The sequence below is a fragment of the Talpa occidentalis genome, unplaced genomic scaffold (assembly GCF_014898055.3).
Source record: "Talpa occidentalis isolate TD23 unplaced genomic scaffold, MPIMG_talOcc4v2.1 talOcc4.3, whole genome shotgun sequence".
Classification (NCBI taxonomy): domain Eukaryota; kingdom Metazoa; phylum Chordata; class Mammalia; order Eulipotyphla; family Talpidae; genus Talpa; species Talpa occidentalis.
In genome coordinates, this window is record NW_023603184.1 from 54,802,232 (window position 1) to 54,820,060 (window position 17,829).

Sequence of the window (17,829 nt, forward strand, 5' to 3'; positions counted from 1 at the left end):
GACAGTCATCATACTCTCTGCTGCAAGCCTCTTTTCCTCCTTCCTCAGACTGCTTGGATGATAAGTAGAGAAAGGAAGACGATCTAGAGAAGATTCATAACAAACTCACTGCTAACTGAAATGTAATAGATGGAATTATGTTTGAGAATGCCTGAGACAGGGGCCCCCCTGGTGGCCTAGGAGTTAAGTCTCAGTGATATCACCGCTATGGCCTGAGTTCAATTCTCCACCAGGGAGCTAAACCACATATGGCATAGCAGACCTTTTCTGTCTCTTCTGCTGCTCCCCTCAGCAGTGTATTTCAGTAGATCTGCCTGCTCTGCTCCCTACTCTGTCTCTGATGAAGCCTCTCTCTATACATGTACCTCTGGCCTACACCACCCCAGTTCTTCTATGCAAAAATCAATAAAATCAATAAAGTCTTAAAAAAAAAGAATGCCTGAGATATGTGAAGAAGCTTCCCAAAAAGCCTACAATACAGAAATACTTTCAACAGATGAGATTATCCAAAAGAAACACATTTCTGAACTTCAATTAGATTCTAAACAGAATGTCCCACTGCATGGATGAGGAAGGGCCATTTTTAGTCACTCACCTGCTGAAACTGAGCAGGAATGGGCTTTGCATAAGGAACTTTCTTTTGAGGTACTTTTTTCTGATCCTTTTGCATCACCTCCTCCATTCCCCAATCTAAACCTGGAATTGTCATTTCAATTTCATTTGATTCATCTTTCCCTGTAACATAAACAGGAGTATTTAGTCAAGGAAGTGAAAGAAATTGGTTACTACATCAATGAACATATTTTTAGAAGAGATTTTGAGTAATATGTAGTTCACATCACTTTTATGGCATTTTCAAAATAACTCATAAAGATATTAAATAGGCCTACAAAAATTTTATAAAATAAAACTTACAGGTACAACTTCTCTTACCCATTTGCTCTTGCTCCATAGCTAATTTTAGTTGTTCTGGTATTCCCATCCCTGGAATTACTGCCAGACTATTAGGTTCAAGGTCATCTATAAATAGCAACACATCCATTGTTAATAGAGATTTTACAAATGTAGTAGCCCAGTAAAATTATCACTTTATAAAAAGGAAACACTGCTGGTGATTTGTAAGTTAAAATGTAAAAAGTGAAATTAGTATTGTATAATCTTCCCAATATCTAACACTTTCACAGAATATCAGAAGGAAAAATGTTTAAGAGCCTCACCATATTCTACTCCATCTTCAGACATTCCAGGTAATAGGTTTAGATTATATCTGTCTCGCATTTTATCACCTGGTCGGTTTCGGGTCCAGAATTTGCTATCAAAATAAAAGTGATGAGGATGGGGAGAGGTACATAGATTTAGTGTTTTCCTGAGCACTTAATAGTTCTATAAACAGTTCCTTGGTAAATGCAACAATGTTTTATAATGTCTTTATTCTGAAAAATTTTAATGCAGACATACTTTTTCTTTCAAATCAGAAGGCAAAACAAAATTGAAATAACAGGTCATGCAAAATTGAAATAACAGGTCATAACACCTCTTTTTCTTGTAAAAATGTATAAACTATTTCAAAAATATTTCTAAAATTAAGTTGGAATACAATTACTATATCAATCAACAAATCTTTAAAAGTATGCATGCATGTGTTTGTGTGTGTATTTCCTGAGGCTTCCTAACTATAATCATTCTTTGCAATTTTTTATTTTTTACCTAAAGCTTACCTAGTATGGTCATTTGAGCCTGAGCAGAGAATATGTCCAAGAGGATGCCAAGCCAAACTCCAGATCATTCCTTCATGGGCCATCTCCATCCCACCTACTTCCTTCTCTACCCTGTAATAGCACCACACAAAGAAGTCTTTTTCACAAAAGTTACCAAGCAACAACAAATATTTTCTTTTAGTGTAACACAAGTCATCAAAGTCTATTACTTTAAATCTGGTCAATTGCATATGTTTTGGGGCTAATGAACTGTCATCAGTAACAGACTTTTATCCAAAAAGCACTGCAGAGGGGAAAATGCTTCAAGAATGATTTCACCATGAGCAGCAAGGAAATTTGTTTTATTCTCCCTTGATGACTCCCACATCAAAACACAGAGGGAGTCTCTGATAACAGGACACGCAGAAAAATACAAAACTTGGTCATGCTTTACACTTTCATGTGCTCTCTTCACAAAGTTAGGAACATCTTTACATAGTAACTAGAACATACCCAACGTGCCAGAATAACAAAGAGCCATCAGACCCTCCACTAGCAAAAAGTCCTTCATGAACAGGATGCCAGGCCACAGCTGTGAGACCAAACCACAAGGAAAAAAAAAAACAATTAGGGTCTCAGAAGCCTATAAGTCATCATCAGAATGAGAAGTATATCATAGTCACTGACCTGTGGCTTCTTTCTTATGACCTCGGAACACTTGAAGCTCTTCTTTCAGGTTTCGGATGTCAAAAAGTTTACAAAGATGGTCACGTGATGCTGTAAGTAGCCAATTACCATTGAGATTTAATTTCACTTCCATTACAGTGTTTTTATGGGCATGACTAGAAACAAAGTACCAAAAAAATAATCTGTCAGAATTCAGAACAAGTGTAACTCGGTATAATTGCCATTTTTGTTGACAAGCAAATGGATCAAGATGGCAAGAAGTTGGCCTAGAAGTAATAAAGTAAGCAACATTACAGGATCAAAGTAAAAAGTACACTTGAAAAACAGGTCAATGGCAGAAATAATTTCCATTATAAACAGCACTTTCATTAAGCAATTAAAATAGCAGCAGAGCTAAAATTGTATAGAAAAGTTTATCTGTGAAACAGAGGGAGCACTTTAAATGTAAATTAATATTCAATAAGGCTCATTAAACTTTCAAAATTCATTGTTCCTCTCATTAAGACAAAACATCAAGAGGGGCAGGAGATAGTTTGAGGGTTAATTTGAACTAAAAACACTACAGGCTAAGGCCTATGCAATGCACATCTCCAATGGGCACCATTTACAGGTGTCCTATGCTGGAGTGGCCACTGGAATTGTTTAATGAGGCAGCCTGGCTCCAACCAGCTCACTCTGGTTATGGCTCACTTCCCAATCAGAAGGGCCACAGTATAGCTACTTGATCAAAAAAAAGTTAATATATTCATTAAACTGAGGTTTATAGATAATCCAAAAATTGTATGTGGCTGTGTCATAAGTAAACACCTCAGACAAAAATTGAAAGCAGATTCAAAAATGAAGGGAAAACTCTATAAACAGGTGCAGTGAGATGGAGAAAGCTGGGCTGTATTCCAGTAGGTGGCACACACACATATCACCTCCATACAGTGTCAAAAATATATTATGAGGAGAAAAAATGAGCTAGAACAGTAATAACCACCTCCTCCTCACCCTTCATTCCACCCCCACCACTCCATGATACCCAAATTAAATTTATTTGTGGCAGAACAAAAATCAAGCCTTATTTTATTGGGATTTTAGAGAAAAATCACATTTATTTTTAAGAAGTCTATAGCTACAAGTCCATCTGATGTCTAAACGACTTTTTCAAGAACACATGAGAGGAAAGAAAGCTAAAAGTTAAAGAATACAGGCAGCTTTGTTCCCCTTTGTTTAGGGACCAAGGTGGGGTTCCTATCACTTACAGTGTTGCAAGACTCTGCCCAGTCTTGGGATCCCAGAACTTGATTGGCTGTTGACTATCTTTACTTCCTGAAACAACTAACCCTTTTGTTGGATGCCAGTCTACACATTTCACATCAGCACCATGCCCTGTCGGAAACAAGTTAAGATAAAAACCTAATCAGTCATATATAATTAAAGCAGGACTCCATTCCAATTTAAACCAAAGTAGAGAAACCTATTAAATGTTTTAATCTTAATGCTCACTCATCTTAAACATTTTAAAGACTCTTTGGTCTTTGTGTCTGGGAGGAAGACATTCAGATAGAGACTCCTCCTTCTATGCCAGAAGGCACAGGAACCACACCTCTTAGGAACTAAGCTCATCATCTCACCTACTTGCCAGTAGGCTTTTGGAAGCTGCATCTCTCAAGCCTCCATATATGAGCTTTCCAAACTTGTTATACTGGATTATTCTATTAGACATAATTCACATTAGTTTTTCTATTTCAGAAGTCCTTACAAATCCAAAGTCCTAAGCTCAGGTTTTGATATCACCACTTTCTAGAAGAGATGATAGGAAAAGCATTTCATCTTTCTGATCATTTATTGAAATACATAATGAGAAAAATAATCACTTCTTCACACACACATCAGATAAGAGGATAATAACAGCTATGCGATTGAGTGCTATGTGTTAAGCTCTCATAACCTTTTTCTCTTGAAGTCCTCACAAAATCCTGGGGAATAGATTAGCATTGTCTGTTTTACAAGTAAAGAAATAGAAGGACAGAAGGGATTAAATAACATGTCCTAGATTCCCAAGCAAGTCGCAAGCAAACAGGAGTTGGGGTCTAAACCTGCTCTACAGGATTCCAGAGATAGATCTCTTAACTCTGTGCTTAAAGGATAGGCTCACTTCACAAAAAAGCTCACTTAACAATTACTAAAGGTCACAAAAGTGAAAATCAGTATTTATAAAACTAAGAAATGAGAATGATTTTTGAAAAAATTGGGTGCTATACTAAATGAACCTCCATAATATTTTATGTAGCAAATTCACTAAGGGGCAGGTGAAGAATGGAAAACTTGAAACACCTCCTTCTCTAAACTATTATCAACTTCAGCTTCTATGAAGTTTGTGGAGGGAAGAGAGGTATATAACAGAAAAAAAGGAAGTAGGGAAGAAAGATAGCTCTAGAGGCACCTTCACAGGATAGTGAATATGCAGGTGATTCAGAAGATGAGCAATGTGTTTCTCAAATATGGATTTTAGCTAAAGATAATATCCCATACTGGCGAGCATGGGACACCAACTGTCTGGACAACCGTTTGTCACTGTTGATCAACCGGAAGAAAAAGTACATATCCTATAAGCTCAATAACTCTGTCTCAGAATTTATGAGAGGGCAACAATGTCCAAAAAGATTCATCTATGAGGATGCTTGCTAATAAACTTTATTTTTATTTTTTAGAAGATTTTTATTTTATTTATTTATGCATACAAGAGCTGGGGTGTAGGCCAGAGGTGCGAGGGGGTGAGAGGGTTCACCAGTGACAGAGTGGGGAGCAGAACAGATAGATCTACTGAAATACACAATTGAGTGGAGCAGCAGGCGAGACAGGAGAGGTCTGTTGCGCCATGTGGGTAGCTCCCTGGCTGGGGATTGAACTTGCGTTGCAGTGGCAGTGGCTAGCTTCATAGTGCTCAGACTTAACCTCTTGCATGATCCAGGAGATCCTGTACTTTATTTTTAAATGCCTTGAATAAGATGTAAACATATTACAAAATACAGTATGGCATATGTGAGCAAGGAATATGATGCACATATTAAAATGATCTTATACATAAGTTAATGCTGTGACTAAAATGTTCTTGATACTATTTATACATAACGAGTGTATGTAGCATTCCTGATGACTTCACTATAAAAGGCAAACAAATCAACACTATGACTCTGTACACATCTAGAGAGAGAAAAAGGCAAGACGTCTAGACATCAAAGTGTTAACAGAAATAAAACTGAGCAGGGTAGTGGTATTAAGATTCAGCATATTTATCTCTATTTTCTTTTCTATATTTTCTATAAAGTATATCAGGGCCTCCCTGGTGGCCTAGGGGTTAAGTCTTACACTATCACCCCTGCAGCCTGAGTTTGATCCCTGGCCAGGGAGCTAACCTATATTATATATGGCCCACAGACCTCTCCTGTCTCACCCACTGCTCCCCTCAGCAGTGTATTTCAGTAAATTTGCCTACTCTGCTCCCCACTGTCTCTGGTGAGCAGTCTCACCTTCCGCACCTCTGGCCTATACCCCAGTTCTTCTACACTAAGATAGATAAAATCTGAAAAAAAAAAAAAAAAAAAAAAAAAGGTGGTGGAAAAGGGAGATTTGTTGTTGCTTTGATTTTTATCAAAAAGAACTAAGGGGCCTCCCTGGTGGCGCAAGGGGTTAAGACACAACCTATGAAACTGCCTGCAGTCTCTGCAGCACGAGTTCGATCCCCAGCCAGGGAGCTCCCCACATGGCACAGCAGACCTCTCCTGACTTGCCTGCTGCTCCCCATAGCGGTGTACTTCAGTCGATCTTCCTGTATTGTTCCCCACCTCTGTCTCTGGCGAATCCTCTCACCCCCTGCACCTCTGTACCCCAGTTCTTGTATGCATAAATAAATCTTAAAAAAACAAAAAAGAACTAAGAACGGAAAAATTGGATACAATTCAGTCCCCCCAGTTCCTTGTTTGCCTTAAGACATTTTATTAACAATTTTACCCTCAAAAGAGGTGGCCAGGGAATTTTAAAACTTTGTAAACCACTATCACCTAAAATTCTTATATTTATAGACATGTATGAATTTCAACCAAATCTGAGTGGAAAAGAGGAGAAAGTACTTAAATATGATGCACTATGCAAAAAGGTTTACATTCTTCACAGGCATCTTCTCTGGGGCACTTCTATCACATAAAAAGAAATTACAGGGCCTCCTTGGTGGCGCAAGGGGTTGAGATGCAACCTATGAGACAGACCATAGCTTCTGCAGCATGAGTTCAATTCCCGGCCGGCCAGGGAGCAACCCACATGGCACAGCAGACCTCTCCTGCCTCGCCCACTGCTCCCCTCAGCAGTGTATTTCACTCAGTCTGCTGTTCTGCTTTACACTCTGTGGTGAGTCCTCTCACCCTTCCCCACATCTCTGGCCTGTACCCCAGCTCTTGTATGCATAAATAAATAGATCTTTAAAAAAAAAAAGAAAGAAAGAAATTACATCTGTTTAGCAAGTGCTGGTAAAGAATGGAGAAAAAAGAACTCTCTTACACTGTTGGAGGGAATATAGAATAGTCCAGCACCTATGAAAAACAGTAAGAGGTTCCTCAAAAGAGTAAAAATGAATCTGTCATAACGATAAAACCCAGCAATCTCACTCTTCTGACCAAAGAATTCAAAAACACTAATTCTAAGGGAAACTTGCCCTCCTGGGTCCATTGCAGTACTATTTACAATGACAAAGCTATGCAAACAACCTAAGTGCCCAAAGAGAGGAGTGGATGAGGACCCATGTGTGTCTATACAAAATGATACACTCCTCATCTGTCAAAAATGACAAACTCTTGCCATTTGTGGCAAGGTGATATAGCTGGAGGGGATTATGCTAAACAAACTAAGTCAAAGGGAAAGAGACAAACATTGCATGGTATCATTGATATGTGGGATACAGAGAAGCCAAAAGGTCAAATAAAGCCAAACTAAATCTGACCGCAGAACTGAGTATATCAGAGGGGGAGGGGGAGGGCCGGGGAGGGCAAGGCGTGAAGACAAAGTGGGGAGGGAGAAAGTGAAGTGTGGTGGACTATATTAATTTCGGTTACCGGTGAAGTATGGTGACAACACCCAGTGGCAGAGATCCTATATATCTCAAACACAAGCAACAATATAAACCCATATAATTAAAAAAAAGTAAAATATATCTAGTTAGTGTAAAGAAATACATGCAGAAACAAATAAAAATCTTGAGATAGTTCTCTTTACCACTAAAGGATGCGACCACTTCACAAATGGAATAGATTAACTGTTACCAAAAATCACAAAAGTGAGAATCAGAATTTACAAAACAAGGAAATGAGTATAATTTAAAAAAATCAATAGCCATACAGAGCTTCAATAATACTTTATATAGCAAATGTACTAAAAGGCAGGTGAAATGCCATTAGAAAGGAACAATAACATGTTTTACCTGCTTTAATTTTGCTTCTGAGGTTTTCTAAAGTTTAAGAAGAATTCAAGCAAGTGAGGAATTCCATCCATCCTTTTCCATTAAATGAATTTACCCATATATATAAATAATCACAAACATAAATGAAACTGATACTAATTCTTGGATACTGTTTTATTGGCCACTGTTCTTAGCAATAAAAATACTATTAGCAAAAAAAAAAAAAAAAAATACTATTAGCAAACACATGTACTACTTGTGTATGGTACAATTCTAGGCAGGAGATGTGTATTGACATGATCCTACACACAAAGGGTACCAAGCATAGCTAGGTTAAGTATGTTGCCAGTAATCACACAGCTCATGTGTTGCAGAGCACACATCTGAATGCAGGGAGCTACCCTCAACCCTCACTGCTCTTAATGCCTATTGTATACTCCTTATCTGAGAAAAAAAATAAAACAAAAATATGTACTTCCCTGTTCGCATCTATCTACATAAAGACACACACTGAAAAATGACACATCAAGGACAAGGACAAGAGAGGCAACTATTCAAGCCTGTACATCATATTATTTTTGAGCCCTGTACATACATTCTCTACTTTTTAAAAATGAAACAAATAGTTATCTAAGAAAGTATGTGCAAAAACTATGTGCAGCATGTTAACATTTGTGACTGAAAGAGACACACACATATAATGAACCATCTACACTAAAAATGCGTAAGAATGAAAGTGTATACGAGAATCTGAAACTGATTCCAAGAATGTGAACTGGGTTGCTAGGGGACTTCACTGTACATTACTCAGTAATTTTTAATATTGGTACATGTGAATGATCCACTAAGAAAAAAATTCAATTAAAAAGTTTATTAAATAGCGGATTACCTCTGGAAAGTGGATATGAAAATTTTACAAGTAGTATACATCATTTTATAACTTTTTTAATTAAAGAGGAAAAATAAATACTTTAAGTTGGCAAATTTATAGGCCAAGTGCTTCCTTCTTCAGGAAAAAAACTGCCCACATGGCACAGCAGACCTCTCCTGGCTCGCCCACTGCTCCCCTCAGCAGTGTATTTCAGTCAATCCGCCTGTTCTGTTCCCCACTCTGTCTCTGGTGAATCCTCCTACCCCTCACATCTCTGGCCTGTACCCCAGTTCTTGAATGCATAAATAAATAAGTCTTTAAAAAAAAGGGAAAAATCTTAATGAATTCCCAATGAAATGACAAAAACTTTTCAAGTGATAGAATTCTACCCTTTCAAATCAATGCTGAGAGAAACTGAAGAAAAACCAGACTAGTAGAATTTATCCTAAGAAAATAATTTTATTTTTTTTTTTTTGTTAAGATTTACTTATTTATACAAGAGCTGGGGTACAGGCCAGATGCGTGGGAGGGTGAGAGCATTCACCAGAGACAGAGTGGGGAGCAGAACAGGCAGATGGACCGAAAACACTGCTGAGGGGAGCAGCGGGCGAGACAGGAGAGGGCTGCCATGCCATGTGGGATTCTTGCCGGCCCGCTGGGAATCGAACCGGCTCTGCAGAGGCTGGGTACAGCTTCACAGTGCTGCGCTCAACCCGCTGCGCCACCAGGGAGACCCCTAAGAAAATAATTTTAAAGGATTTCTTTAAACTTTCATTTAAAAGATATTTAAATCTTTGTCCATAATAGTGAAAAAGTGTAAACAGATTTTAGAAATGGAATAATTAAATTTCACAGCCAAAAAATAGAATGCACTACTACTAAAATAAAAATTCTAAAAACAAAGAAAAATGCTCATGAAATAAAGTGAACTAAAAATAATACATGCACAAGTTGTGCACGCGCTGTGAGGATGACTACTAAAATGTACAAGTATAAAAATGAATATATGAAAAAACAGGATATGAAAATTTTATTAGGACAGTGGAAATGCACATAAAATTTATCTGTTCACATTTCCTCTAATGTTATATTGTACAATAGTTTTAGCCATCAACAAAAGGATTTTGTGTCTGAATTAACATTTTGGTATCTTTTAGAATGAGACCAAAAAAAACCACACTGAATACAAGTTACTTTACTAAGTAATATTTTCTCCACAGAATTAGCAAAAATGAAGTCTGATGGCACCAATGTTAATGAGAGGAACAGGCACACTCAACCATAACTGGTTGGAAAGGAAACTGGTACAACTTTTTGGGGATGTCATTTGGTAGTACTGTTAAATACTCATAACTTTTACTCCTGTGAATTCTTCTGCTAGGAATTTACTATAAAAGCACACTAAGATTTACACACAAAGATATTTATTGTACCTTGTTTGAATTGCAAGACTGGAAACAACCTAAGTAAGAATCAGTAAGAAGTTATTTGGAAAACTAAGAAAATTTCATGTAATTGAATACAATATAGCTGGTGAAACTGAGGCAGAAAGAGTGAACTTATGGGGGTAGCAGAAATGTTCTACATTTTGATTTGGTGGTGGTTACAAAAATGAAGCAGAGAGAGGGCCTCCTTGGTGGCGCAAAGGGTTAAGCACTGCACTATGAAGCAATCCGCAGCCTCTGGAGCACAAGTTCGATCTCCAGCCCGCCAGGGAGCAACCCACATGGCACAGCAGACCTCTTCTGTCTTGCTCGCGGCTCCCCTCAGCAGTGTATTTCATCAGCCTGCCTGTTCTGCTCCCCACTTTGTCTCTGGTGAATCCTCTCACACCCCCACCACCTCTGGCCTATACCCCAGCTCTTGTGTGCATAAACAAATCTTTAAAAAAAAAAAGGAAGCAGAGAGAAGGAAGTGAAATGTGACTTGATTATGATATATATATTTGTGAAAATTCACAGAACTGTACACTTGAAAATGGTGAATGTTGCCACATGTAAATAATACTCCAATAAGTCTGACTTTTAAAAACCAAAAGCAGAAAAGCAAGGTGTAATTTAATCCCATTTGTAGAAAAGGAAACATAGCTGGTAATAGATATTTAGGGAAAAGAAACAGTGTAAGAAGGCATTTATTCTTCTGTACCACTTTAAGTTCTTAATATATATTTCACTACTTTATTTAATGACAACTGCCTTTGATTTCCCTCTATTCAAAAATCAAGGGAACAAGTAGTATCAGTTAGTGACTTCATTTGCCAATCCAGAGGTAGCCAGTGCCTTTGATCTTAGGAAGATGACTCAGAGCCTCAATGAGAATTCATTTTTTCATCAACAGGTCTCAGACTTAGTATGGCTGAATTAAGTTTCAAGTATATTGTGGATTTTGTGAGCATGTCTGCCATATATAAAAACTTAACCTTATATAAATTATCTCATACAAAAACAACTGAGTCCCAAACACATGGCACATCAATTTAAACCATTAATCCCAAAGAATGCCTCTACACTAATTTTTATCATTTCAAAGTTCCAGGCTTTCAGGACTGAATCATTCAAAGTTCTTTGTGAACTTACAAACACGTAAATTCTAAGAATGTAGTGTTTGCCATGTTAAAGTGACTATTACAGATTAAATGGAACATTTATTCAAATGATAACCATTTTTATGGCTTGGTGACCTAGATATTTAAATACTAAAAACATCTCACCAGTGGCTCAAGATTTTAGGGCTAAAACTTTTTGCCAATGAAAGACCAAATTTTTTTTTGTAAAGGTCAGCTTTTTTTGTTTTTTTTTTTAAAGATTTATTTATTTATTTATACAAGCACTGGGTACAGTCAGAAGCACGGGAGGGTGAGAGAATTCACCAGAGCCAGAGCGGGGAGCAGAGCAGGGAGAGTGACAAAGTACACTGCTGAAGGAGCAGCGGGCAGCAGGAGAGGTCTGCGCGCCATGTGGGACCCTCGCCTGGCAGCTGGGGATTGAACCGGCGCTGCAGAGGCTGCGTAAAGACCAAATATTTTTTAAAGTGGCATTTTAATTGAACTCTTCAGAATCAAACTCTTAAAAATAGTAAGATAAAACTCTCAACACCAAACCTACGCCAGATACTACAAGCCCTAACTCCAGAATCTGATGGAACCCTACACAGGACTGACATGAGTCTACAGGCAGAAGGTGATAGAAACATACAGTCCTCGGTAGGATGGCAGAACTTTAAAGAAGTCAGTAATACAGGTACATGGTTACCAAGTAAAGACTCCAGCAATCCTGGGAAAGGTACCAAGTATTTTTTAAAGTTGGTATTTAAGTAAATTCTTCAGAATCAAACTCTTAAAAACAGGAAGATAAAACTCTCAACATCAAACCTAACAGAGGAACTGGATGAAGCCCTCCAGGGGATACATTTTCTAAGTGTGGAATACTCTTTGAATACATGTAAGAATTTAACCTGCACTGTCAAGTACAAGAGCTATTAGGCACAAGTGGCTATTTATAAATTAGATTCCTCAGTTACACTAATTGACATTGCAGGTGCTCAAAAGGCACATGTAAATAGTGGCTAGAATGTTGGACACCAAAGGCCAGCATAGAGCATTTCCACCTTCACAAAAAGTCATATTGGACAACACTGAGGCTATAATTAGGCATTTTAAAGAAAGTTTCTCCTTAGAGCCTCACAATCACGTACCTTAATCTTCACTATCATACACACTGAATAGCAAACCTAAAAAAATTATATTCAATTGATATGAGAGCTAGGGAAAACCTGCAAAGATTTCTAGCCCTTTAATTTTTAGAGATGAAAAAAAAAGGCATGAAAGTGTGAAGCTAGTGGCCAGAGGTAGCCTGGATCTTCTCTCATTTCAATTTGTCCGTCACCTAATTAAATATAATGGCCAAACTGTTGTTGGAAGAGCCCTTTTGTTTTGTTTTACTTAATCAATTTTCACTTTCTCAAATATAACTGAGAAGTTGTAGAAGACTACTTCTGTTTACCTTTCCAACTCTCAAAACTATACAAAAGAATTTAAGGATAAGATCTAAAAATAAATACATAAATAAAAAAAGTACTTCTATTAACTGAGAAACAATCAGATTATTCTGAAGACTTTAAAAAAAATAAAGACTTAAAAAAAAAATAAAGCAATGCAGCAACCATGACTTAGTTTCACCAAAAGGAATTCTAATTTAATCTAACCATATGGGGTTGTTTTTAGAGGTTAAACGTGGAGGGCAATGAACTCTGCATCATTTCTTAGCTAGGTAACAGCCTCACAGGATCCCACCCAGTTCAATGAATAGTGACAGAATTAGCATCTCTTGGAGACAGGTGCTTTGTGGATTAATCTCTGTCTAACAAAACAAAAATTTTTCATGATTTTTTGCAGGAACCAAACATTAATTGTGCATCTGAATTTATACTGAATGAGAGGGTAACAATTTTATTTATTCCACTTTATCACTCTATCACACACTCATATGTGCTTTTTCACTCATTCCAATGTGTTCAACAGCCTTATTTATTGGGTTCCTATATATGAGTGCTCAGTCTCTAAAACATGTGAGCAACAGAGGACTATAGTATTTGTAGAATCAAACAGACCAGGTCAAAAATTTTTAAGAAAGTTAATACTTCCAATAAAATAAGTTTTCTGATGATTAGAATTAAGCGATTTTAAAAGGCAGTTTTAGACTTTGCTGCATAAAACAAAAATTGAAGTAAAATGTTTTTGTTACATAATTATACCTAAAATAGCAAGGTGCGGAATGCAAGTTTTCCTAACCAATGAAAATATGTTTAATGTGTTATTAAGTAGATATCAGAAATACAATGCAGAGATTCCTTAATAAATCCTGTAGTTCTAAGAATAACAGAGTAGAAGGCTTTGTTTTTAGGTATTTGGTGAACAGTTATAGACTTTAGTAGAAAGTAGAGCTTTTCTTAATTATGTCCTGTCTCACAACCAAACAGTGTGGTGCAGTGAAGGCCAGAAACCAATGAGAGGTCTGTTTGAGGACTCTTTCCTTTCGGGAGGTGGTCGCCTGGCTTCTATAAGGTTGTAGGTAAACTCTGCACCTCTGCATTTTTCCAGAACCTCATCTCTACTCCACAGCCTGAACAGATCCTTAGGGAACCTGTCATTCCACACAGGTGAACAGTACTGCCTTTAAAACAATGCGTATATCCCCAAGGATCGGTGAACAGTCTGAAAACCAACATAGAGAGCTTTATTTGAAGGTCGGAAAGTATTTATTTTTCCATTTTATTTTTCCTGGATCAGACCATTGTATGAACAAATTTTAGGAAAAGTTTCTTTTATACAGAACTTACAAAAAGCACCAAAATTTTCTAATACAAGAAGAAAAAAGTAAACAAAGAATTCAAGTATGATGTTGTACAATATTAACAGTTAAAGAACTGTTATTCAAGAAACTGTGTCAAACATTAACAACAAACTCTGGCTACTTCCAGCCATAAGAACATAAAATGTAACAGATCAGTTTAAGGCAAAGAGTATGTGTAGCCATGGTCCACAGTTAGACAATTTAGATCAGTGAATATTCAAGAATTTTAAAAATTAAGGGACATAAATAAATTGTGTGCTGGTCAATGAAATGCAATTCATTAACATTTTGCCTTCTCTTTTTGCAGTCAACATGAACTGGAAGTGATTATAAATGTAATCACTTTAGATCAGTGTCTTACTGATCTAAATTTAAAGTGTTACATTAATAAAAAACTCTAAAACTCAAAATAAAATTCTAAAACTCAATGGATAGTTAATGTCTTAAGAGCAGACCTCTACACAGTATTTTCATGAAGTATGTTCAAGCAACACCACACAGAATGACGCGCAGTGGGGTTCTATGGTGTAGGATGGACAATATCTAGTTCTACGGACAACAGATGTTTCTATGGTGTAAGATGTGAAATGTATGTTGTCAGAAGAGTAATCAATGTACAAGCATAATATTTAAAACTCAAATGGAGAAAGGCGGTAGATTTAACTTGCTGATCTCCTATTAAGTCACATATTTAATTTGAATATGTAAGAAAAATGTTTTCTATTTATTTGTACCATGTATTTAACATAGAAGACCAACAATCCCTAAAAGAAACTGTCAAGTAGGTTAAAATTTGAAACTAAGTGTATCTCTTTGAAACTAAGTGTATCTCATAAGATTAGCCATGGTTTCTAGCACCAAAATGTAAAAACACTTGAAGGCATAAGTGTGCAGAAACTTACACTGCTGTTAAATTTATACAATAAGGGTGGAAGAATATAACCAGAGAAAAGCACAATTTCCATTTCAATCAAGATTTAAAGACTGTATCTAGAAAAATGTTAAGGTTTATGAAAGGGAGAAAAATAACCAGAAAATGATTGATGCAAAAGAAAAATTGTTATTTCTCTAAAACACTGCCCAACAGTGGAACAGAATGTGTGCCTTGTTTATATTCTTCAGTTAGAAAAACCAGAAAGCAAACTCTGTAAGCATGTTTTGTGCCAAACATCAAACTCCCCTTTCTTGACCTTTTTATTTAATATATTCAAAAAATACAAGGCTATTTTAGAGAATATGCAACAAAGAAGCTTAAAGGGAAGGAATGCAACAACCAAATATTCTTGTCAACCTAACTGCTGATGTACTTTTCCAACTGCTTCATATTAACAACCCATATTACAGGGCCTCCCCGGTGGCGCAGCGGTTGAGCGCTGGGTTGAGAAGCTGCCCGCGGCTTCTGTGGCGCCGGTTCGATCCCCGGCTGCTCCCCGGCCACCGGAGGAGGGTCCCACATGGCGCACAGACCTCTCCTGCCGCCCGCTGCTCCCCTCAGCAGTGTACTTTGGTCCTTCTGCCTGCTCTGCTCCCCGCTCTGGCTCTGGTGAATTCTCTCACCCTCCCGCGCTTCTGACTGTACCCAGTGCATGTATAAACAAAACAAACAAACAAACCAGCAAACAAATAAATAAAGCATGCCTCTATAAAAAAAAAAAAAAAAAAAAAAAAAAAACAACCCATATTACAAAGCACTTCAGTCATTTGTCAGAGATGGGAGACACTAATGTCCCATACATAATACAGAAAACAGCAGCAAAGTCCTCTGAGAAAGGAGGCACTGGTGTGTGCATATGTTATTAAATAGTCAAATGTTTAGTAAACATTTCTGCACACATTGATAATTCAATAGTAATATACAGATGGTAAAAGGAGTCAAGAAAAGAAGTGTATTATATATTCACTAATTTAAAAACTAGAAAAAGTGAAAATAACAAAAATATCTTTGAAAAATTGATGGGAGTCTGGCATTACTATAAGACTATCAGAAAGGGTATTACCTGGCTACATTAATAATAGTTATTAGTGCCAGCCAATATCATGGTTAAAAATGAAGACAAGTCATGACAAACCCCTAAAAAAGAAAAACTAGGTAAGTTTTATTTTTCCAGAAAAAGGAAAACAAAAGGCTATTACAATGGTATTTTAAGGTACTTCAGGGCAACTTCCTTCTGAAAGCAAGGAAAAAAAGAGTAAACTGGTTCACCTTCATTTGAACAAATTAAAGATACTATTTAAAGTTGAAAGTTTTGGGCCTCCCTGGTGGTGCAGGGGTTAAGACAGCACTATCAAGCCAGCCGCAGCACAAGTTCAATCCCTGGCCTGCCAGGGAGCAGCCCACATGGCACAGCAGACCTCTCCTGTTTCATCCACTGCTCCCCTCAGCAGTGTGTTTCAGTAGATCTGCCTATTCTGCTTCCCACTCTGTCTGGTAAATCCTCTCACCGCCACCCCCCCACCTCTGGCTTACATCCCAGTTCTTGTATGCATAAATAACTCTTTTTAAAAAAATAAATAAAATAAAATTGAAAGTTCAAATACCTAAAATAAATGATACTAGCTAAGTAGAATTACTTAATCCCAATGTCATCAAGTCAAACAACATCAGCTATACTTCAATCCCTGAATTTTCCCAGAATCTTTTTGGTTATATCTGCATGTTTTTGGTAAATGTGGCTCTCTATAATCCTGTTCACTACTACTGTCCACTCTTAGAAGGAAGGAGACACAATGGCAAAGTTACGGAAATCTACCTATTATCAAAATAAGGTCACATGAATCCTTAATATTGCTGAGAACAGGTGTCTATCGCACAATCCTTAGGAAACAATTTAATTTCTAGCTATTACTAAGAATTATTTCCATAAATGAGTACTATGAGATGGCATTACACTCCAATGGGACCTTGAGAATTATTTCCAGTTGTTTCAAAGCTGAAGTTAACTTAGAAAATCTCATCTGGGACCTGCTTATATTATATAGTTTCCATCAAAGTAAAATCATACTCTTAACAAAATAAACACATATTAGTTCACAGTGAAGTAACTGAATAAATAAGAGGGAGAGAAGAGTCTAACCCTCACAAAAATTCTGAATAACTTCTGTAGTTACTTCACCTTAAAGAATGGGAAGCAAAACCTCTGCCCCTTAAATGAGTTGTGAATCACTGACTTCCGCCCAAAGAGTACAGTATAGAAGGGAGGGAGGGAGTACCCTTAAACTGGACAAATCTGACAAACAGTGCCTCAACCTGGTGGTTAAGGTCAACACCTAGTCATGTTTATAAGTATATGCCCATGCTCTGATGACTTAACTGCACCATATGAGATCTTCCACCCCAAACCCCAAAATACTAAAACCAATGATGAGGAAAATATCAGGTGAATCTCAAGAGGAATATTCAACAAAATATCATAAAGCTTCTCATAAAAACACTAACTACAAGAGAATCTGAATAGATACTTCTCCAAAGAATATAGATGGCCAATAGGTAGATGAAATTTTCATATTTTATTATTAGGAAAATGCAAATCAAAACCACAGTGAGATTTCACCTCAAACCTGTGGGAATGGCATGTATCAAAGAGATAAGAAACAAGTGTTAGAAAGGACACAGAGAAGGGAAGCCTTGCACAGTTGATGGGAATGCAAACTGGTATAGCCACTATGGAAAGCAGTATGAAATTCCTCAAAATTTTAAGAGAAATTCCAAATGATCCAATTATCTTACTTCTGAATATTTACCCGAAGAAGATAAAAACAGTAATTCAAAATAAATACAACCCCACC

The 17,829-nt window shown here is 37.1% G+C and overlaps 1 protein-coding gene across 4 annotated transcripts in view; it reads right to left on the minus strand.

Moving 5' to 3' along the window:
• The window catches only part of WDR33 (WD repeat domain 33), a 107,070-nt gene that overhangs the window by 17,440 nt on the left and 71,801 nt on the right, over positions 1 to 17,829 (minus strand). For all 4 annotated transcript variants that reach the window (XM_037523133.1, XM_037523134.2, XM_037523135.2 and 1 more), the window contains exons 8-14: positions 3,632 to 3,758; positions 2,385 to 2,539; positions 2,211 to 2,289; positions 1,719 to 1,829; positions 1,218 to 1,312; positions 934 to 1,020; positions 596 to 735 (exon numbers count right to left, since the gene is read on the minus strand). In XM_037523133.1, the coding sequence (XP_037379030.1) occupies positions 596 to 735; positions 934 to 1,020; positions 1,218 to 1,312; positions 1,719 to 1,829; positions 2,211 to 2,289; positions 2,385 to 2,539; positions 3,632 to 3,758 (794 nt within the window). The remainder of the gene's footprint in view (positions 1 to 595; positions 736 to 933; positions 1,021 to 1,217; positions 1,313 to 1,718; positions 1,830 to 2,210; positions 2,290 to 2,384; positions 2,540 to 3,631; positions 3,759 to 17,829) is intronic.